At 23.3% G+C, this 25451-nt stretch overlaps 1 protein-coding gene across 4 annotated transcripts in view; it reads left to right on the forward strand.

Moving 5' to 3' along the window:
• Positions 1-25451, forward strand: part of LOC122507994 (formin-binding protein 1-like) — a 56804-nt gene that overhangs the window by 18499 nt on the left and 12854 nt on the right. For all 4 annotated transcript variants that reach the window (XM_043621047.1, XM_043621049.1, XM_043621048.1 and 1 more), the window contains exons 2-6: positions 12747-12862; positions 20975-21025; positions 21779-22085; positions 24269-24415; positions 24862-25218. In XM_043621047.1, the coding sequence (XP_043476982.1) occupies positions 12747-12862; positions 20975-21025; positions 21779-22085; positions 24269-24415; positions 24862-25218 (978 nt within the window). The remainder of the gene's footprint in view (positions 1-12746; positions 12863-20974; positions 21026-21778; positions 22086-24268; positions 24416-24861; positions 25219-25451) is intronic.

Below are 25451 nucleotides of genomic sequence, written 5' to 3' on the forward strand. Positions count from 1 at the left end.
TTTTTAAAACCCGTTACAAGCATACTGTTTAAGTTATATCAAAAGTTTAATCATCAATAAAATGTTTTATCTTGAGTAATAAAACGCCAGAGGGTTTACAGTTTATACAAAAGATACCATTTTCTAAATTTTAAAAAATTGTTATTTATGAGATTTCTACTTGTGTATATATACAATATCTAACAAGAGGTCGGAAAAACTGGTTAGACAACAATTCTTTCAATAAAAATTATTATGGAATGTTATTGAAAATGTTAATAATTTCTCTTTATTGGGTAATTTAATGTTTTTTTTTATTTCTCTTTCAAATATTATCAGAATCCGTTTTACCGCAGCTGGATGATACGTGTGTGCTTGCTAGGTACAAGAAAAGGAAGTATTTATGTGTGTGGGTCCTTGGAAATCAACAAGCAGGTGTTTCGAAATGCATATATGTGCATATAGGGTGTACCTGGTTTTCGCATAAAAGTTGCCCTTAATTCTGCCTCACGAGACGATTGCAAGCCTGTGTTTCCCTTTGGGTTAAGTAGGCAAGTGCACTTCTAGAGAGAGAGAGAAAAAAAAGTAGTACATGGGATGATGACTCACCAGTAAAGTAAAGTTCCCCATAGCGTTTCCCGTCTATCGACCTGCTAAAGAAAAGCCGGAATCGCCCGAGCGATTTTGTCGAGAGAGGCGAATTCAATTTCACGTGTAGGGTTTTTAAAAGTAAACACGATTTTTTTTACGGAGGTTTGTGTTTAATTTTTCATACAGTTTCGTGCGAACGCATATAATTCACTATACTCTGTTATTTACTTTTTAGTACCTAGTTCGATATCATCATCATTTATTCGATATCATGATGGCACATAAAAGATTAGGTATAAGAAATTAAAATGTGGATTTTGAAACAAAGTTTATGATTTCGCTTTTTTTACTAAAAAAAACCGGTTTTGTCCACGATGATGACTAACTAAAAAATCAATTAGCCCTTTTCGATTTGGAAATTTGAAATTAAAAATTGTTCCGTTTCGTCACTCCACCCACCAAAGATATGTTTATCTTCACTGCTTCGGTTTTAATTCTTTTTTTTCGAAGTCCTTGGAATTATAAAACACACTTCCTCTAAATGAATGGTAAAAATCCAAATTTTAGTTTGTTCTGTTAACAGGTATAATACAGATGAGATCAGATTATAGATCAAACAATTCATTTTACCGTGCATGAGAATTTAATTTCTGCTATTTGAAAATTCCAAGCGTATTCTGTCATATATTTGTATCGTAACTCGTTCCAATTTCGCTTCATCAATTTATAATCGGAATGAATTTAATCAACGCAAATCGTTCTTCATCAGAGAGTCGACATTAGACAAGATCAATATGCAATAGATTAACTATATGTATAACTACGTGTATATATGACATAAGACTCTTGTTGAAAGTATTTATGGATACATGTATAAGAAATCTGCAACTGCACATGATTCCTAACTGTCCCTATATATATGTATATTATAACTCTTTAAGAAAGGAGATTTGAATCAACGCAAGAGGTTCACCCGCACACATTACAATATTATCTCTCACTGTCTTTGTGTTTATACACACAAACATTTATATATAGACAGTCGATGATTGCGTCAATGATTCAGAGAGGCTGAAATCATCGATCTCGTATATATATATGTGCATTATCTTTTTCTTCTCGAGGTGTGCCATAAAGTCATCGCGCGCTTGGATCAACTTTCTTGAATACAAGCTAAAGGAAAAACTATTGTTTATAGTCATTCTTTTCTTTTTTCTTTTTGTAAAACTTAGTGTTTTATTATTCAATTTATGTAATGGTGCGAGTGAAAGTTTTTGTTCTGATCGAAACGAAATTAAAATACTTTGTATGGCACTTTGAATAATAAAATTGCTAACGCACTGTTAACTTCAAAGCTCGCTTAAAAGTAACAAATTGCAACTAATTGATACTAAAAACGTGGATCAAATACAAAAATTAATCCTAATTTTTGGCATCAATATGATCAAGTTTACACAGGAAAAAAGAAGTGTCATTATAACACTAAAAGTAGTGTTAAAACTACACGCAACATTTTTAACCGACACTGTGTGATTTTAACACTACATTGGTGTTAAAATAACAATAGAGTGTGTTAAATTAACACTGGAGGGTGTTAAATCAATATACATTTTAAATGGGCTTAAAATAACACCAAAATTGTGTTAAAACAACACCATCTGAAAACTACACGCAACACATTTAACACTTATTTTTTTTCTGTGTAGTATTGATTTGATACTTTCATGATTCGAAAGTGAATTCTGTTTTAGTTCCAAAATCGCAATTTTATTGAAAGTGGGATTTTTGAAACCACAGTTTTTCTATGGATATCAAATTGAAACAAAAAACGAATCAAAAACGTTTTGTGGCATTTAGCTTCATTATCTTTGTACTCTTTAAAAATACTTAACTTATTTAATAGTCTCCACCCTTTGGTAAAAAATAAAAAATTATTAAAATTATCAAAAATTCGAAAAACCAAATTTCTTAAAATTCAACATTTTTTCTTTTCTTTTGTGGCATTGAGCTTCATTATTTTTGTGCTCTTTAAAAATACTTTACTTATTTAATAGTCTCTACCCTTTGGTAAAAAATTTAAAATTTTTAAAAATTATCAAAAATTTGAAAAACCAAATTTCTTAAAATTAAACATTTTTTCTTCTCATTTACTGCATTTAGCTTGAATTGTATTGAAAATAATTGATTTCTATCGAACAATTTTATTAAAATATTTGAAAATACATATTTTCAAAAATTTTCCTCATTTCAATTATTTTTAATATAGGGGAGAGGTACGCATGTTGAGACGGTCCGCACGTTGAGACACTAAGATATTATAACCTGTGTAACTGATAATACCAAAAATTTTATTGGCATTTTGTCGTATCATTAATACCAAACTTTTTATTCAAAAAAAGCGCAATAACTTCTGTTTTTTTCGGTAAAACTAGAGCGAACCAATTTTTTAGTTAAAAAAAGTGTTTTTCAGAATTCCTGTTTAGTGTATTTACTGTATTTTTTAGTGGCAGAAAAAATTGCGGATAACATTTACATATCAATTTTGGTTCTACTTTAAAGTTCTGACGAAAATTTAGACATATACGTTAACATCTACAAATAATTTCAAAGCTTTAACAAAATAACGGCAAGGTCTGCACGTTGAGACACACTGTGGTACGCAGGTTAAAACGCTCACGGTGTGAAAATAGTACTGTCATTAAAATTGATTTTAAATCCACAATTTTTAAGCGTTTTACATATTCTTCACCTGTAAAAATTGCGAATATAAAAATTTCGATTAATTATCTTTGTGCAAAATAAAATTTTATTTTTTGATTATTTTTTTTAAGTTAATTTTTAATGTTCTAATTTTTTTTCTTTGAGCTAAGATCATCAAAATAAGTAAATAAACAACAAACAATTAGAATCTGACGTAATTATTCATTTTGTTTCAATTTAAAATAAATTATTATGGGTGTCTCAACGTGCGTACCACTTTTTTTTTGGTCAAAAATAACATGTTTAAAAAATCATCTATAAATTTTTCATTTTTGTCCAAAAAAATAACTTTCTTTGGTAATGTTGTAGACCTGGACAATACTTTTAAGAAAGCATTTCGAATTTTTCGCTAAATTTTGTTTTTTAAAAATTATAACTGAAAAACAGAACCCGTCTCAACGTGCGTACCTCTCCCCTACTAATATTTTAATAAAAAGTTTCACCAAAGAATTCAATTATTTAAACGAAATTTTAGTAAAAATTTCAAAGGAATTCAATTATTTATCAATTTTTTATAAATTTCTTCGCACCAATTGAATTATTATTAATTTTTTTAATGTAGTTTCTCGAAAGAATTCAAATATATTGAGAGAATTGAAAAAACAGGTTATTACAAATTCAATTATTTTCAAAAATTTTAATAAAATTCTTTTAAAAATTCTATTATTTAAAAAAAAAATTTGACAAAATTAAAAAAATATTTTCAATACAATAATTATTCTTAAGAATTCAATTTTTTTCACAAATAATACATTTTTTTATGGAAATTCAATTATTTAAAAAAAATTTGAATAAAACTCTTCACAAGAAATCACTTATTTTCATAAATAAAAAATTTTTCTCTTTAATTCAATTATTTAAAAAAATTTTGTTAAAATGCTTTATAAATTTTGAAAAATTATAATAAAATTTATCATAGAATACAATTATTTCCGTAAAATATAACATTATTGTCAAAAATGTTTGTAAAAATCTTTGAAACAATTCAATTATTTTCGTAAAAAATAAAATTCTTCTAAACAATTCAATTATTTTTAATAAAATTTTAATAAAATTCTTCCCAAGAGTTCAATTCTTTTCAAAAATAAACATTTTCACAGAAATTCAATTATTTAAAAAAAATTTAATAGAATTCTTCGTCGGATTTCAATTATTTTCAATTATTTTCATAAGTAACAAAACTTATAGCGGAATTTCAATTACTTTTTATACAATTTTAAAGAAAATGATAAAAAAAAATTGAGAAAGTATCATTTAGACACAAAAAAAATATAGAAAAAAAATATTCACTTTTTCTTTTCATGAAACTAAAATTGCATTTATTCTTAATTTTTTTTTAATATTCGCCAAAAGAATTCAATTATTTTTAAAAATTATGATAAAATTCTTCATAAAAATTCAATTTTAAGAAGTATTCAATTATTTAATAAATTATTTATTTTTGTATTAAAATAATTGAATTCTCGTAGAATTTTCTAATAAAAATTGATTTAAAAATGAATTAATTAATTTTAAAATAATTGAATATTGAAAAGGTTTCAAATTAAAATATTTGAAAATTTGAATTTTTCATACATTTAACTGACAATTCTGTAGAATTAATTTTTTTTGAAAAAATTTTAATATTGGATTTTTTTAAAATTATTTCAAATTTTTATTTTCTATTATCTTTAATTGAAAAATTTACGAATAATTGAAATTTTCTAAAATTGAATTGTAAACAAATAAATTTGAAAATTCTCAAAGAACTTTTTCAAAAACTATTAAAAATCATTAATGTATATTAATTGTAATTATATAGCATTCGATAGTGGAAAATGAATGTAATTAGTCCACTAATGGTTATTCCATTTTCAAAAACAATTTACTATACTTACAAGTATAAATAAATTATGACATTTATTTCGAATAACATTTCTTTTTTTACGCGCAGTATTTTATTTTCTCGAAATGCGTGTCATGATCTTTTCCCTTTTCGCGATTCCAAGGTGAAGATTAAAAAGGAAAACCTGACTATATACCTTTTGCATATTAACTGAAATAATTGGTCAGGGACGTGAACTTCATTCCATATCTGGAGCAAATTTCAATCTTTATAATAATTTTTATTATCGAACTGTGATAATTATATCTAAATAGCGTGTATACAAATAAAAATTACTGTTACAAAATTCTTCTTGTTAGGAAATTCTTCTAATGAGTAATCTAATGAATAAATAGGGAATGTTTTCTAATATAGTTAATTTTTACCTGTTTGGCTTTTTCCAGTTGGAAAAAAAGTTGAAATTTCTCGGTGATTTACTTTTTTTTGCTAAATCTTCAGTATTTTTTTCGCTATTGTAAAAATTTATGTGTGTATATATCGTACAGATAATAAAAAGCCCTTGAGCAAACAACAAGTTTTGCTGGAAATGAAAGTAAAGTAGCTGATTGCGAATGCCAGAAGCCATTTGGATTGAAATCATGTCTCCCTCTATTTCCTCTTATTCCTGTGAGATTTTATTCTACTTTATTGTACAGTTTCCTGTCATTTTTGTATTATATTAAACATATCTGTTTTTTGGATTTGGTAAATTTTTTTGTTTGAGAAGAGTAATTTTCACAGACTTGAGTTTTGTGGTTGGATATTGTCTCCTCTCCTTATATTCTTATTATTACTTTTATGCTAGACGCTGAAGAATCTAGACTCTCGAGTAGTGTGTGTGTGTATATAGTAAAAGTCGAAAGACACAGTCGTCCTTGAACGATAACGCCTTGCATTCCTATGTATAGTCGAGCTAAAACCACTCTCGACACGACTCACTTTCGACTAAAAGGACACCTACGTTTTCTGAAAATTGTTAATACGGATTAAGGTCGACTTTTGTGGAACGTCGAAATTTTCTCAAATGGTTGCCTCCGTATTTAGAGTACAGTGGATTTAATGATGAAATGTGAGAGTAATTGGACTTTTAGTCTGTAGTTTTAATGTTGTCATCCTTTTTCCTTGTCGTCTTGTTACAATGAAAGAAAAAAAATTTATTTGATTCAAATAACCGATTAATTGACTATTATCAATTAAATATTTACTTGAATCAAATAATATTTACGCTTCCGTAATATTTATTGGAGTCAATTAAATGGTATTCAATAAATTTTATTTATAGTTTTCTAAGTAAAAATGTTCTTTTATTTGACTCGAACGACTCGAACTCTATTCGTTTTTGACAGCTGCCACAGCTGCAAATAATTTGAGGTTAGGTTAAAATCGAATTCAATAAGTGACAAACTTCACACGGGTCTGACTTCAAGTTACACTCAACATGCTCAACATCCTGATCAGAATTTCACATCTCTTTATTAAAAGTCTTGACAAAATAATCCTAAACTATTATTCTCTTTCCACAATTCAATTCCAATCAGTTTTAATACTAATTGAAAAATTACTAAGCAATTTCGAAGTAAATTATGATTAATATGCAAAATAATTTTCTTCTGTTTTGAAATTTACCGCCGTTATTTAAGTTGGTAGCAGTTGATATAGGGTTGGCAGGTCCGCCGCTGCTGTTTTGACGTTTATAACCTCAAAATTTTATAAACAAACGACACAAAACAACAAAAGTGAACAAAAGTTTGGAAAAAAGTACAAATTACATTGAGATTAAAAATGTTACTTATTTGAACAAAAAATGTTAAGTGAACAAAAGTTTGGAAAGAAGTACAAATTACATGAGATTGAAAATGTTATTTGAACAAAAGTTTGGAAAGTTTGGAAAGAAGTACAAATTACATGAGATTAAAAATGTTATTCAAACACAAAAGGTGTTTGTTGAGTTGTGGGCGATAGTAATAAAAAAAAAAAACGTGATGCGCCTAATAGATAGTAAAAATCTGAAAGATTGATTATTTTATCAATTTTGTGAATACTATTGACACAGAGAAGAAAGATTACGACGCACTTTGTTTACTTCTTAGTTTCGAATGAAATAAAATAGAGGCATTGTCAAATAAAAAGAAGGAATTAATTACGAAGGAAATTTCTTATCAATCAGTAAGTAGTTACGCCAATCCTTCATGATTGGTTTCACTTTTCGTGCAGATCAGCTCTCTGCTCAACAGACTGGAATCCTTCAGAGAACGTGATTTGCGAAATTCTCTCTATTGTCCTCTGACTCTTTATTTGCCTACTGAAAAGCGATAAAATCTCTCCTTATCTAATTAAATATTTTTGCTGTCCCTTTTTTTTTTACTCCTACAGTGCGATAGTGCAATATTTTCAATAAACTGTCTTTTCACCAAAAAATCTAAGTTTCATAAAACAGGGTTTTTGAAATTAAAAATTAAAAAAACCTTTTTGAAATTAAACAACTTATGAAAAATTGTTATAAAACATGAAGAAATCGATCACTCCGAGTCTTCGACTCGGAGCAATCGATATCAATTTTACGAAATTTTATCGATTATTCGGAAATTCCTCAATAAAATATATATTAGAAAATAAAAACTTCAAATAACTTAAAAAAAATCCAATTAAACTTTTTCAAAAAAATTAATTCCACAAAATTGTTAATTAAAAATATGAAAAATTCAGATTTCAAATAATTGAATTCTTTTGACGAATTTTAATAAAATTTTTAAGAATAATTACATTTTTCGAGGAATTTGATTAAAATATTGTATTAAAAATAATTGAAATTCTATGATGAGTTTTATTATTCATGAAAATAATTGAATGATTGCAAAGAAATTTATAAATAATTGAATTCCTGTGAAATTTTTATTATTTTATGAAAATAATTAAAGGTTTGCCCAGAATTTTATTAAATTTTTTTAAATAATTGAATTGATACCAACAATTTTATTTAAATTTTTAAAAATAATTGAAAATTTTTAAATAATAGAATTCTAGCGAAAAATTTTATAAAAATCATTTTAAATTATTGATTTTTTTTTTGAGAAATTTTATGAAAATTGTGTTTGAAAATAATTAAGTTCCTGTGAAAATTTTATTATTTATGAAAATAATTGAATTCTTAAAAAGAATTAATTAATATTTACGAAAATAATAAATTGCATTAAAAATAATTGAATCACTGTAAAAAATTTGATTGAATTAAGAAGAGTTTTTGAAAATAATTGAAATTTTGCCGCAAGAATTTTATTCAAATTTTTGAAAATAATTGAATTTTGGAGAAAAATTTTATTATTCATAAAGATAATTGAAATTTTGACGATAACTTTTAAACTTTAGACCATAATTAAATTTCTGCGAAGAATTTTATTACTTTTGAAACTAATTGAATTCTGGAGACGAACTTTTATTAAAATTTCTTTTTAAATAATTGAATTCTTTTGTGAAATTTTATTAAAATAGTAGACATTGAAAATAATTATTGAATATTGACCAATTTTTAAAATTAATTAAATTTCTATGATCAATTTAATTAAAATTATTTGGAAAAAAATTGAATTTTTAAAAAGAATTTCATTAAAATTTTTGAAAATAATTTAATTCTTGGGAAGAATTTTATAAAATTTTTTAAATAATTGATTTCTTGCGTCTAATTTTATGAAAATTCTAATTTAAATAATTGAATTCCTGAGAAATTTTTATTATTCATGAAAGGAATTGAATTCTTACGAAGATATTTACAAAACATTTTTTAAATAATTGAATTCTGTTTGGAAATTTTATGAAAATAGTAGATATCAAAAATCATTGAATTCTGAAAAGTTTTTAAAAATAATTAAATTTTACAAAGAATTCAATTAAAATTTTAGACAATAATTGAATTCTTGCGAACGATTTTATTAGAATTTTTTTTAAATAATTGATTTTTTACAAAAAAATTTATTACTTTTAAAAATAATTGAATTATTGTGATGAATATTGTCATTTATGAAAATAATTGAATAAATGCGAAAAATTTTATTAAAATTGAATTTCTGTGAAAAATTTTGTTTTTTTTGAAAATAATTGATTTTTTACAAAAAAATTTATTACTTTTAAAAATAATTAAATTATTGTAATGAATATTGTTATTTATGGAAATAATTGAATTTTGCAAAGATCTTTATTTAAATGCTTCAAAATAATTGAATTTTCGGGAATAATTTTGTTATTTATCTTTAATAATTGAATTCATTCGAAGAATTATTTATGCAAATATTTGAATTCTTGGGAATAATTTTATTAAAATCTAAACGAATAATCGAATTATTTCAAACAAAATTTAATTAAAATTGTATTTAAAATAATGGATTTCTTTCGAAAATTTTGATTAAAATATTTGAAAATAATTGAAATCCTGTGAAAAATGTTAATATTTGTGTAAATATTTGAATTCTGCCAAGGAATTTTAAACAAACATTTTAATTCTTAATAATAATCGAATCTGAAGAATTTAATTGAATTTGAGAATTTGAATTGTTTAATGTTGAAAAAAATTTGTTTTTTTTCAGTGTTTAAATATTCAGAAAGTTTTATTAGCGAACCCACAATGAGAGTAAACATGTGTGTATATACAGTATATAGTGGTAACCGGATCGTTCTTAATATGCGGTTTTCTACAGAGTATACACGCATGTGCAGTCATATAGGTTGGAAACTTATGCCCGAGAAAGTGCAGAGGCGGTGTCACTAATAAAAGTTCAACGTCTGATAGTATTCAAGTCAAACTAAGGAACTCGACGACAACTATACATTGTTGGAACCAAAGATCATCCATTGCGTCCGTCACAATTAAGTGCATCTTCTCCTCTTCATGTCCACGCGTCCCTTTTTTTTGTTTATTTATTTATTTTCCTTTAACGTTTCAATTCAATTTTTGAATAAATTCTCACAATTTTTACCGCATTTACAGAGTTTTTGCTCTGGTAAAATTTTTAATTTTATTCTCTGCAGTAAAAAATTCCGAAAATTGCAAAATTTTATTATTGACGCAAATTTTCGAGAATAAAAATGTGGAATTTTACTCTAAATTATGAAAGTTGGTAAAAATAGGGAAACATTTAATTAAAAAGTAGAATTTTCAAAATTTTTTATAAAATTCTTACACTGAAAAAAAATATTTGATTCAAATAACCGATTATTTGACTATTATCAATTAAATATTTACGTAAATCAATATAATATTTATTGGAGTTAATTAAATGGTATTTGAACCAATAATTTCAGTATTTGAAGCAAATACCATTTAATTGACTCCAATAATTATTATTTGATTCAATTGAATATTTAATTGATAATAGTCAATTAATCGGTTATTTGAATCAAATAATTTTTTTTTTTCAGTGTGAAAAGAATTCAAAAAAATTTTAATAAAATCTTTCAAACGATTCAATTATTTACAAACATTTTTCGAAATTCAATTATTTTCAATATCTACTATTTTAATACAAAATTCTTCGCAAGAATTCGATTATTTAAAAAAAAAATTATAAAGTTCTTAGCAAGAATTCAATTATTTTAAAAAAATTGTAATAACTAATAAAATTCATTGCAAAGAATTCAATTATTTTTTATAAATAATAAAAATCATCGCAAGATATCAATTATTTTTAATACAATTTTAAATAAAGTATTCTAAATAATTGAATTATTTTTTTAAATTTTCTTAAAATTCTTCTAAAAAATTCAATTATTTTCAAAAACCTAATTTAATTTTTCCTGGAATTCAATTGTTTTAAACAAAATTTTCATAAAATTTTTCGAAGTAAATCTATTATTTAAAAAAAATTTTTGAAAAATTCTGCGCCAGAATTCAATTATTTTTATAAATAATAAAATTCTTCTCAGGAAATCAATTATTTCTAAAAACTTTAATAAAATTCGTTGCAAAACTGATAGATTTATTTATAATATTTATTTTCTTTTAATGTAATTTAATTTATTTTATTTAGAAACTATGAAAAAAAATGAGTCGTCAAGTTTATTTTTTCGACTTTTTTCAGTCTTAAAACCACTTTTTGTTACTTTTTTAAAATTAATTATCGAGTAAGAAGCCTGTGTTTCTATTAATTTAAATAATTATGCAAAAATATTGCCTCAATTGTCTGACAATAATTTCTGTTGTGATTTATTTTTATTATTCTAAATATGACAAATGCGAGTTATAGAAATCTTTGAAGCGTAGTTAAATATAAACGATAGAGCACGTTTTGCACTAGAAAAGAGGACTGGAAATCGAAGAGAAAAAAAAGTGGAACTCCGATAAGACGATTTTACAAAGGACTTATAATCGAGTTTCACTCATGTCTCTCTAACCTAGTGACTGAGATCGAGTTAAAACGTGATTAAAAATGTTTTTATGTGCTATGTGTTAAATATATATTACAATTTATAAGGTTTCTGATTAGGAAAATAATTTTTTCTTTTTTATTAAAATACAAGAAAGGTGAAAAAAAAAATTATAAATATATTTGACTTTCGCAAATTGTCTCATAAATTGCAAAATTATAATGGGAAAATTTTAGAAAGTTACAATATAAGTTAGAATTGATTTTAGTATTTGCGTATGTAGAAAAATATTTAGAGAGGAGTTAATTTCGATTTATCATCGATATTCATTCATCAATAGTGAAACGAATAAAATATTAGTAAAATTTTGTTCAAATAAAAGTTTATTTACAAAATTACGTTTTATTTATTCTCTGGTTGTAGAATAAAATTTAAACATCTAAGAAAAAATATTTATTTAATTAAAAATATTAAAAAATTTTGTTTAATTTCAACATTTCCTAAATTGTGCGAGGAAAATAATTTCTATTTATTTAGCATCGAGGGAAGTGATAATATATATTTGTACACATAGTAAATATGTGGAGATTATGTAAACATGTCTAGGGACTAAATAAACTTTTGTTTTCCGATAATTGTCTTTCGAGAAATTATTAGAGAGGGGGTTTTTTTTTTATTTCTAAAAATAGAAAAATGTTTATATCGTTGAATCAAGCATTTCACTTGACTTGCCTGTATACACACAATCACTGTTTCGTGATAAGTTCACAAGTCACGAAAGTCTGTCTAGGGTCAGGGATCTAATGTATAAACGCGAATCGATTTAAGTATTTATAATTTCTATAAAGGTTCTTGCCTCATTTATTATTATATCACTATATTATTATCATAATAATGAATCGAGAGGAGAGATTGTTATAAGGCGTTACAGAAAGTTTTGTTTCAATTTTTATTAGTTTCTTGATTTCTATTGTTATTCTTGTCTTTATTTCTTATTCTTATTCTTATTTCTTATTTCTTGTTATTTTTATTCTTGTTCTTATTTTTCTTGCTCTTCCTTCTCGTTATTTTTATTTTTATTGTAATTTTCACTGTTTGTATTATTATTATTATTATTTATAGTGCCGAATATTATTTTATTAATTATTATTTACAGCGTCGAATTTTATTTTATTAATTATAAATATTTTCATTGCAGGACCAGTTCGAGAATCTGTCCCTCCACACTCAAAAGGGAATAGAATTTCTGGAACGCTATGGACATTTCATACGTGACCGATGTGCGATAGAGGAAGAATATGCCGCGAAATTGAGGTAAATTTTTTCCCTTTTTTCTCATTAATTCTTCTATTTTATTTATTTTTGTTTTATTGTAACGCTGAGTGGAGAAAGAAACTATTTGACAATACGACAATTTGGAGCGAAAACAGAGAAAAAATAGATAATCAATATTCTGGATATAAAATATTTAACGTTCAAGTCGATTACTTTCGAGTATTCAATAAAATTTGTTTGATTTCAGGTAATGAAAAATGATTTTCTAAAATCTGTGGAATAAACTGAAATTCCCTTTATTTGCTGCTTTCTTCAGAGAGTGTCATCAAATTTCGAAAAGAAGAATTCGAATTTTAATTTAGTGCAGGCTTCGCACTCATCTACTAAAACCTACTATTTACTACTTTTTTACGTTACTCTACTATTTGGGTACTTTTTTAGATTTTAGCCACTAAAAGCTACTATTTCTGTTTTTTTTTAGAATTTCAACTACTTTAAATTCGCTAATACTAGAAATAAAAAAACTATTCGAAAAAATTGTAATCAAATTCTTTAAAACGATTCAATTATTTTCAAAAAATTGATAAAATTCAATTATTTTCATAAATAATAAAATTTCCACAGGAATTCAATTAATTTAGAATAGGATTTTCAAAAAAATTTCGAAAAAATCAATTACTTAACAAAATTTTTATACAATTCTTTACAACAATTCAATTACTTTCACTAATGATAACACTTATCATTGAAATTCCATTTTTTAAATAAATTTTTGATAAAATTCTTTCTAAGCAAGAATTCAATCATTTTCATAAATAATCAAACTCATCAACTAAGTTTCATCATTGAAATTCCATTTTTAAAATAAATTTTTGATAAAATTCTAAGCAAGAATTCAATCCTTTTCATAAATAATCAAACTCATCGAAGAATTTCAATTAGTTTTAATACTATTTTAAATTAATTAATCAAGAAATTCAATTATTTTCACAAATAAAGTTTTTCACAAGAATTCATCTAAAATTCGATTATTTTCATAAATAATAAAATTTCCACGGGAATTCAATTAATTTAGAATATCATTTCAGAAAAATTACGAAAAAAACAATTATTTAACAAAATTTTTATACAATTCTTCACAATAATTCTATTACTTTCACTATTAATAACATTTTTCATAAAAATTCAATTTTTTAGAAAAATTTTTGATAAAATTCTAAGCAACAATTCAATTATTTCCATAAATAATAAAACTCATCGAACAATTTCAATTATTTTTAGTACTATTTTAAATTAATTAATCGAAAAATTAAATTATTCTTAAAAATTTAATTTCAATTCCTTGAAAAAATCAATTATTTAAAAATATGTTTTTTTTAATTCTTTGTAAGAATTCAATTATTTATAAAAATATTAGAATTTTTCAAAGGAATCCAATTATTTTCATAATAAAAATCTTCCCAAAAAATTCAATTAGTTACATAAATAATTCTTCGAAAGAATCCAATTATGTCGATAAATAACAAAATTATTTCTGAAAATTCAATTATTTTGAGGTATTTTAATAAAATTCTTTGCAAAATTCAATTATTTTTATAAATAACAATATTCATCACAAGAATTTAATTATTTTCAATAAAATTTCACGACAGAATTCAATTTTTTTCTTAATTCATTACAAAAATTTTTCAAAAGAATTCAAAATCTATTAATTACTTAATTCTCTATAAAATTTTTCAAACGAATTCAATTATTTTTAAAAGTAATAAATTTCTTCTTGGAAATTCAATTATTTTAAAAAAATAACAAAATTTTTCACAAAAATTCAATTCTTTTTAAATATTTTAATAACATTTTTCGCAACTATTCAATTATTTTCATGAAACACAATTTTCATAAAATTTTTTGAAAAAAATAATTTCTTTTAAATGATTTTTTTAAAATTCTTCTCAAGAATGCAATTATTTTAAAAACTTTATTAAAGTTCGGTGACAAAAATTCAATTAGTTTCATAAATAATAAAACTCAACGCAGGATTTCAGATTATTTTTAAGATAATTTTAAATTACTTTCGCTGAAAACGCAATTGTTTTTGAAAATTTTATTAAATTTCTTCGAAAAAATTCAATTATTAAAAAAATTTGATATAATTGTTTTCTTAGAGTGTAATAATTATTTTCAATTCATTTTAAATTACATTTTTTGAATGATATCAATTATTATCAAAAATTTTAATGCAATTCTTCGTAAAAATGCAATTATTTTAAAAAATATTGATAAAGTCCTTTATGAGAATTAAAATTTAAGAAATATTCAATTATTCAATAAATTATTTATTTTTGTGTTGAAATAATTGAATTCTTGTATAACTTTATAATAAGAATTGATTGAGAATTGAATAAGGGGCCATCCATAAACCACGTAGCCTCTTGAGGGGGAGGGGGGGGGGTCACGCAATTGACTACGACAAGAGGAAAAAATGGCGCTAATACATGTAATAGCGTACTACATGGGGGGAGGGGGGGGGGTCAAAATTCCCAAAAAATGGGGCTACGTGGTTTATGGACGGCCCCTAAAATATGATGATTAGTCAATTACTTTAAATACAATTTTAATTAAATTTTTTAAAAATAATTATGTAAATTATTCTTTTAGATTTTAATTAAATTTTTCCGAAGAATTCAATTATTTACATAAATAGTTCTTCGAAAGAATTCAATTATTAAAGATGAATAACAAAATTATTCCCGCAAATTCAATTCTTTTGAGGCATTTTAAATAAAATTCTTTGCAAAATTCAATTATTTTCATAAATAATAATATTCATCAGAAGAATTCAATTATTTTTAAAAGTCATAAATTTCTTCTTGGAAATTAAATTATTTTAAAATTTTCTAATAAAATTTTTCGCAAGAATTTAATTATTTTAATAAATGATAAATTGCTTTTTAGAAATTCAATAATTTTCAAAAAATTTAATAAAATGCCACAGACATTCAATTTTTTTTAGTTTGAAAGCTACTTTTTTTAAATTAATTATCGAGTGCGAAGTCTGTTTGTGGAAAAATTTTCATCAAAAATGAAGAATCAAATTTGGAGTGTTTATTTTTCATCGTCGAAATGGAAGAGAATTTTTGAATGATTAATTCCATGGATTTCACGAGTTGTTTAATTTCAAGGTTTTCGCACACGAAATTATTCACTCACTGTGCGATTAAAAGAAAATCCTTCTTCTGTTCTGTCTTTCTTTGAGCGGAATATGAAGAAAAAAATTGTTCAGAGAGTAGCTTTCTTTGAGCGGAATATGAAGAAAAAAATTGTCCAGAGTTGCTTGTCGACCTTTCAAATTATGTCGCGAACCAGAGAAGTTTGTATCTCACGCATCTCATGAGTTCAGGGACTTTCAAGCCGGTAATATTGTATTAAAGGTCCCCTTGTTTGTCTCGTGAATGCCCTCCACTGTGGTGCATTTCATTTGTTTTCGTTATTTATTTCTCTCTTTCTCTTTCTTTTTTTTATTCCCTCTTTCCTTCGGCAAGACATTGAAAATCTTTATTGACAACATTCGAAAGTTGAATTTTGTCTCAATTTTATTGTAGAATTTTTTAATTTACTTTTTTGTAGATAATTTATCTATGACGTTTTCATTATTACTCAGCGGCAAATAATAAATTTAGTTAGAAGTTCAGTTAAAATTTTGAGGAATTTGGAAATTTTTTCAAATTTCGAATTTGAATTCCTGTTTTTTTTTTTTTTTTAAGAATAGAATATTTTCTCGATCAAAAAGTAATTTTTTGTGTATCTCGAGAGAGAGAGAGAGAGTTTTTCTTACTCCCGGTATATACTTATTTAATTAATTTGCGTAAGCTTCACGAGTATCATTTCAATTCTCTCCTCATGTCCCTCACGTTTATTCTACAAGACATAAATTATGCGACGTGTGTCTTTCATCTTAATGCGTTGCAATTTCTTACGCACGCTTTTCGTATACGTCAAAAATAGAAGCGCCACTCGGGAATATTTTCGAAATTCTTCACTGAAAAAAAAAAATATGTAACGCAACTCTGGAGAATTGTTTCACTCTCTCTGAATTCTTTTCTTTAGATTTTTTCTGCCTTTTAAAAAATAAAATTCTTTTTGCTTCAAAAAAAATTTTTCTTTTTTGATTTTCAATTTCAATTTTCAAAAAAAATTTTATCAACTTTTTCAAACTTTTGAAATTGAAAAAAAATTATTTCCTGCGTCTTAATTTCCAAATTTCTGATTGAAATTTGAAAAATAAATTTTGAAAATAGAAATTAGTGCTAATAAATATAAGAATGTATTTCATGTCTGAAATTGATTCATAAAAATTCCTGTGTAAATTAACGTTGACGACTGCTTGTCATTGACCCTTAGTTTACATACGCGAAAGAAACACAGCTGTTTTCTAATTTCTTGTAACGACAACATTTTCACAAGTGTTAAAACTATCATCATCGTCGCATATGAGAGGTTTCTCAATTAGTTTTTTTTGTATCTTTTTTAGCAAAAAAAAACTCTTTTTCCAATATCAGTTCAAGTTTAATTTTTGATTTATTTCTCACGTTTCCTCAATCGTTTTTTTTTTGTCTATTTTCTTTATCACGTTAAAGCAACAATGTTTCCAGTAGACGAAACCGCTCCTAAACTATGTTAAATCTCGCTTACCAAATAAGCACGTCTATGCGCCTACGTGCCGGTTTGTTAAAGCATCATTCGATGGTGTCATATTTTCTCCAAATGACGCAAATTGTGTTTAAAAGTTTATTCCTAGAAAACACGGAAAAACACCAATCGTGATTTCACCAAAAAAACATTTTATTCCTTTATTTGGTTACTTTTTTTAGATTTCAGCTACAAAAAGCTACTATTTCTGTTTTTTTTTTTTTTTTAGAATTTCCACTACTTTAAATTTGCTAATATTAGAAATCAAAAAATTATTCTCAAAAATTATAATCAAATTCTTTAAAACGATTCAATTATTTTCAAAAAATATTCGAAATTCAATTAATTTCAATATCTAGTATTTTCATAAAATTTCGCCTAAGAATTCAATTATTTAAAAAAAAAAATTGATAAAATTCATCCAAAATTCAATTATTAAATCAATTTTTAAATTAATTAATGGAAAAATTCAATTACTATCACAAATAAAGTTTTCCACAAGAATTCAATTATTGAAAATTAAATTTTCAGAATACCTATTTATTATATTTCGAAAAAATTAATTATTTTAAACAGTTTTTATAAAATTCTTAAAAACAATTCAACTATTTTCAAAAATAACATATTTTTTTACACAAACTCAATTCTTTTTAAATTTTTAAATAAAATTTATCGCAATAATTCAATTATTGTCATAAATAATAAAATTTATTAAAATCTAAATGAATAATTGAATTATTTATAAAAAATTCAATTCAAATTCTATTTAAAATAATTGATTTCTTTCGAAGAATTTTATTAAAATATTTGAAAATAATTGGATTTCTGTGAAAAATTCTAATATTTTTAAAAATAATTGAATTCTTCCAAAGAATTTTAAAAAATCATTTTTTTAAATAATTGATTTTATAAAAATAATTGAAATCCTGCAATGAATTTTATTATTTATGAAAATAATTGAATAGTTACTAAGAATTTTATTAAAATTTTCAAAAATAATTGAATCCCTGAGAAGAATTTTACGATTTATGAAAATAATTTAATAGTTTTCAAAAATTTTATTAAAATGTTTAAAAAGAATTGAATTTCTGTGAAACATTTTGTTATTTTTCAAAATAATTGAATTCTTGCAAACGATTTTATTAGAATTTTTGAAATAATTAAATTTCCAAGAGGAAAATTATTACTTTTAAAAATAATTGAATTTCCGTGAAAAATTTTGTTATTTTTGAAAATAATTGAATTCTTGCGAACGATTTTATTAGAATTTTTGAAATAATTGAATTTTCAAGAAGAAAATTATTACTTTTAAAAATAATTGAATTCTAGTGATGAATATTTTTATTTATGAAAATAATTGAATTTTGCAACGAATTTTTTTAAAATGCCTAAAAATAATTTAATTTTCGGGAATAATTTTGTTATTTACCGACATAATTGAATTCGTTCGAAGAATTATTTATGTATCTAATTGAATTTTTTGGAAAGAATTTTATTAAAATTTAAAAGAATAATTGAATTATTTCAAAAAAAATTTAATTAAAATTGTATTTAAAATAATTGATTTCTTTCAAACAATTTTTTAAAAATATTTGAAAATAATTGAATTCCTGTGAAAAATACTAATATTTTTGTAAATAATTGAATTCTTACATAGAACTAAAAAAAAATTTTTCTTTAAATTATTAATTTTTTTTAAGAATTGAAATTAAATTTTTGAGAGTAATGACATTTTTTGAGCAATTTCTGTAAAATTGTTTTAAAAATAATTGAAATACTGCGATGAAATTTTTCTCAAGAATTCAATTATTTACATAAATAATTCTTCGTAAGAATTCAATTATTAAAGATAAATAACAAAATTATTTCCGAAAATTCAATTATTTAAAAAATTCTAATAAAATCATTCGCAAGAATTCAATTATTTTCATAAATAATAAAATGCTTCTTTGGAATTTAATAATTTGCAAAAAAATTTAATAAAATGCCACACAGGCATTCAATTATTTGCAAAAATTGTAATAAATTTCTTTGTAAAATTTAGTTTTTCTTTAAAAAACTTTTCACAATTCAATGATTTTGAATATAAAATATTTTCATAAATTTTCCAAACAGAATTTAATTATTTAAAAAATTTGTTGTAAAAGTCTTCGTGAGAATTCAATTCCTTTCATGATATTAAAAATAATAATAAAAATTTCTCAGAAATTCAATTATTTAAATTAGAATTTTCATAAAATTAGTCAAAAAAAATCAATTATTTCAAAATTTTTATAAAATGCTTCGCAAGAATTAAATTATTTTTCTAAATATTTAAATTCTTTCATGAATAATAAAATTCGTTGCAAGAATTCAATTTATTAGCAGGATAAGAAAGAAGTAATTATTTTTTATGAAAATTAAGAAAAAATCGGAAAAGTAAAATATTATTTTCGGCAGTTTTGTTAAAGTTTCTAAAACGAATTTTTTTGGTCGTCAAATTTATTTTTTCGATAGCTACTTTTTTAGTTTGAAAGCTACTTTTTGCTAGTCTTTTAAAATTAATTATCGAGTGCGAAGTCTGTATTTTCTAATAATTTTATAAACGATATTTTTATTGTGCTTTTCGTATTTCGATTTCAAATTCTCTTTAAAATCTTTTTTTTTTTAAATTTTTTCCGATTTTTTTTTTTTTTTTTTTTTGAGGTAAAATTTGCCATTTCTCATTCGAACAAAATAGAATTGAATAAATAATTAGAAAGCAATGCGGAATATAATTTATTTGACAAAAAAAGAAATCTGAATTTCGAAATCTTGTTTTTGATTATAAAAAAGTAAATCGAAAAAAAATTGAGATTAGCATTTCTCTCTCTTTCTTTCTTTCTCTTAAATATATTATATACGTATAAGAAAACCAGGTGTTGGCCTGGATTTGTATTACGTAAATATATGATCACTCTACTTTCATCGCTAATTTGTTATGTATTCGTTTTCACGAGCGTGAGCAAATATATTTTAAACTTCCTATTTTCCACTTATTCGCAAAACATTTCATATACATAATATTGAGTGAAAATTTTTTCTCCTTCGCATTAAGAAAGAAAAAAAGGAAAAATATTGAATTGATTCTTGTTTTTATGTTTGTAAACTCGTCCAACTTGAAAATTGTCTTATCAGCTTCCTTGTGGATAATAATCTCAGGTTTTTTTTTCATATTTAAATTATTATTGTAATTAATTTCAGTTTCCGAGTAAACAAATTTATTTCGATTATTATGTAATAATAATAATAATTTTATTTATATAAAATTTAATATAAAATAATTTTATTATTAAATTATTAGGTATTTCAAAAATATTTATTATTTAAATAAATTTTATTTTTTTGTGATAGAAAAAAACTATTAGCAAAAATTGTTATTTAAATTTTATTTTTTGTCAATTTATGAATAATGTAATTATTTTATTATTCTTTGTTTTTTTACAGACGTTTAGTGAAAACTTATCAGCCGAAGAAGAAAGAGGAAGAAGATTATCAGTGAGTATTTTGTTTTTTAAACTTTCGGTATTTCTTGGAAAATTTTTCTTCTTTGTTTATTAGCAAAAAAAAAGAAGGGGGGAAGATAAAATATCCTTTTAAAGCAGAAGCTATTTTTCTTCTAATGGATCTTGTGTGTATGATTGAAAACAGAAGTTCAACTCTTTTAAAGTGCGTAGGAGGCTTCGTAAATTCAGTAGCGCACTTGAACATAATATATGAACTCATTAATCATTTTCGTCAATCTTCATCTGCCTTTAAAGACTGCAATCGAATTTTCAGAATTAGTTTTCTTCCCCTCAATTTTTGCCTTTTCGAATCATAATTCAAGAGGTAAAATTAGAATCTCAAAGGGAAATCATTTTTATTCCTTTGAGAGAGATTTTGTTTTCACAAGAATTATATTTTTCTTATTGAAATTTTTTTTATCCAAAAACATTGTATTTTGGATTTTTAAAACTGAAATAAAAAAATATTTTCTTATTCTTTTATTATTCTTTTATTATTCTTTTATTATTATTTTTATTATTTTTATTTATTTTATTATTTATTTATTATATTATTTATTTATTTTATTATCTATTTATTTTATTATTTATTTATTTATTTTATTTAATATTATATTATTAATTATTATTATTTTTATTCATAGTAGTTTTTTCTTTATTTGAAAAAAGCCCAACGGCAAAACAAATAATTATTATCATTAATATTTTCTAGTAATGAAAATTAACTGAAGTTTCCTTTTTTCAGGTATAGTCCGTGTCGAGCGTTTAGAAAAGAATTAAATGAAGTTAACGATCAGGCTGGACAGAGGGAGGTGATTGCAGAGAATCTGCAGGAAACAGTATTACGAGAATTAAATATTCTCGTCAAAGAATTCAAGGAGGATAGAAAGAAGCATCTGCAGGAAGGCATCAGACTCCGAGCAAGTTTGGCTGGCCAAATTGGAAATTTGGAGCGGGCAAGAAAAGCCTATGAGAAAGCTTTTCGCGAGGCAGAGCGAGCCCTTGAAAATTATCAAAGGGCTGACGCTGATTTCAATCTCTCCAGGGCTGAGGTAAATTTTTACCCATACTCCCAAGTTAATTTCGAAAAGAAAAAATATTTACATATATTTTTAATCAAGTATTTCATTCCTTCGAACTTTAATAAATATATCTCAATATAAAATATCTTGATTTAAAATAAATAAATTGTTTAAATTCCTTCGAAGAATTTTATTATTTATAAAAATAATTGAATACTTACAAAGAATGTTTAATCAAAAAGATTGAAATTGGTTGAATTCCTTCGAAGAATTTTATTATTTATTAAAACAATTGAATTCTTGAAAAGAAATTAAATAAAATTTTTTGAAAATAATTGAATTTTCGAAAAGAATTTTATTAAAATTTTTGAAAATCCTAATTAAAATCTTTTGAAGAATTTCTTTAATTTTTTTTTTTTTGAATATTGGAGTTTCTTTAATAATGTTAATTGAAAATTTTGAAAGTTGTTGAATTTTATGATCAATTTATTTCAAGTTTTTAAAATAATCGTGTTTCTTAATAATTGAGGTTAAACAATTAAATAATTGAATTTTATGAAAATTTTTAGAAAATAATTAAATTCTTCTCAGAAAATTTTATTACAATTTTTTAAAATAATTGAACCTGTTAGAGAAATTTTATTAAAATTGTATGGAAAATAATTGAATTTGTCAGAAGAATAAATTTTATTATTTACAAAAATAATCGAATTCTTACCAAGAATTTTAAAATTTATGAAAATAATTGAATTGTTTCGAAGAATTTTATCAGAATTGTTGAAAATAATTGAATTTAAATAATATTTTAAAAAATAATTGTATTCTTTCGAGAAATTTTATTAAAATTGCTTTGAAAATAATTGAATTTCTCTGCCAAATTTTATTATTTATGAAAATAATTGAATTCCTTTGAAGAATTTTATTATGTATGGAAATATTTTAATTCTTGCGAAGAATTTTCTAATTTATCAAAATAATTAAATTCTTGCGGAGAATTTTACAATTTATGAAAATTATTGAATTGTTTCGAAGAATTTTAACCAAGTTGAAGTCCACAACGTTGATCAACGAAAAAAATTGTTTACTTAGTAAATTAATTAAAAATGCGCAGCAATATTGACACAAAAATATTTAGAAAAAAAAATATTGATGCTTATATTTTGATAATAATTAATTTACAATTAAATATTAAATTAAAAATAATACTTGAAAGTATTAAATAAATTTTTTTCGTTGATAAACGTTGTGGACTTCAACTTCGTGAATTTTATCTGAATTTTTGAAAATAATATATTTTTTAAAGCAATTTTATTAAAAATTTTGAAAATTTTGAAAATAATTGAAGTTTTTTGAAGATTTTCATTACAATTTTCTTAAATCATTGAATTCTTTCGAGAAATTTCGTTAAAATTGAATTTTTTTCTTTATTTAAATTGTTTTAAAAATAATTGAATTCTTGCAAAGAATTTTATTATTTAATAAAAATCATTGAATTGCTTCGAAGATTTTTACTAAAATTTTTGTCAATAATTGAAATTCTGAAAATAATTTTATTGTTTATAAAAATAAACTGAATTTTTGCAAATAATTTTACTATTTATAAAAATGATTGAATTTATTTGAAAAATTTTATAGAGAATTATGAAAATAATAGATTTTGAATTATTATGACAAATTTTTGTAACGAATTAAGAAAAAAATTGAATTTTTTCGTGAAAGTTTATTGAAAATAATTGAATTTTTGCAAAGATATTACTATTTTAAAAAATAATTGAATTTTTTCTAAGGATTTGTTAAAATTTTATAAAATAATTGAATTCTTGCCTGAAATTTTATTAAAATTTTATTGTAATTGTAAATAATTGAATTCCTGCGAAGAATTTTAGCATTTATAAAAATAATTGAATTCTTCCAAATAATGTTATTATTTATAAAAATAATTGAATTCTTCCGAATAATTAATAATAATTAATTATTTACTTAATAAGTAAAATTTTTTATTTTCGATTATAAAATTATTCAAAAATTTATTTTCTAAAATGTTCTTATTTATAAAAATAATTGAATTCTAGGGAAGAATTATATTATATTAGAATTTTTAAAAATACCTATTTTGCAAAATTACGAGCGAGAGGAAAAATTAGGGAATTATTTTTTTTTTTGAGAAGATTAGAAAATTTTGTTCTTATAAAAAATGTATTTTGTTTATTCAGGTGGAAAAGCAGAGAATGAACATGACATTAAAAACACAGCAGAGTGAAGAAGCGAAAACGGAGTACGCAAATCAATTGCAGAAGACGAATGAAATGCAAACTCTGCATTATTACACTTCAATGCCGGAAGTGTTCCATCATTTACAGGTGTTTATCATATTAAATAATTTAATAAACTCGAGACAGATATTAAATGTAATTCAAATTGAATTTAAATTTTTATTTAGTTTCGTAATTTTAAATAGTTTGTTAAACTTTTAATATTGTAAAATAAATTAAATTTTAAATTAAATTAAATTTATTTTAAAATTAATTTTACGTTAGGTACTAATTTATTAGAAATAATATTAGAAATAGTAATAAAAATAGTAGATAAACAAAAAGAAATATTAAATTTAAATATTAAAAATAGGTATTAAATAAAAAAAATTAAATAGACTTACAGTAAGTCTATTTAATTTTTTTTTGTAAGTTACTTACAAAAAACTGAAATTTATATCTAAATTGTGAAAGGAAAACATTTTCTACTTTCCCTCAAATTTATTGTAGTTTGAAAGGTTGAAATTATTTGTTCTTCGTTTTTGTTTTTTTAGGAACTCGATGAGAAGCGAATAAAAAATATGAGAAATTACATGTTGAAATCGGTGGATATTGAACGTGCGGTCGCTCCAATAATTGCCCAGTGTCTCGATGGAATAGAAAAAGCCGCTAACGAGATCAATGAAAAGACAGACATGCTTTTGGTGATTGAACGTTATAAAAGTGGCTTTCAACCACCTGGCGATTTTCCCTTCGAAGATCTTTCTGTGGCAAAAAATTATGACAGTAATAGTCAATTATCCCAACCTGTTATGCAGCCGATACATAATCATTTGACGGTTAAAGGCACCGTATCAGGTGGCAAAATCAAAAAGAGAGTTGGAATCTTCAATATTTTTAGTAGTAATAAGGTATGAGATTTTATTCTATTTCTTTCTGTACACATTTTTTTGTAGCAATCAATTTTTTTTTTTTGAAGCAAAGAAAAGCTGCTGTTTTTCTTTTTTTTACGCAAAGCACAATTATTAATATTACTGCACGTATTTTTGTTTAATATTTTTTTTCTTTTTTGTAAAAAAATATTCTGCTTAAATTTATTTATTTCTATAATTTAATTGGTGGAAGTATTTAGATTAATGGTGCA

Source organism: Leptopilina heterotoma, unplaced genomic scaffold (assembly GCF_015476425.1).
Source record: "Leptopilina heterotoma isolate Lh14 unplaced genomic scaffold, ASM1547642v1 Lhet_52, whole genome shotgun sequence".
Classification (NCBI taxonomy): Eukaryota; Metazoa; Arthropoda; class Insecta; order Hymenoptera; family Figitidae; genus Leptopilina; species Leptopilina heterotoma.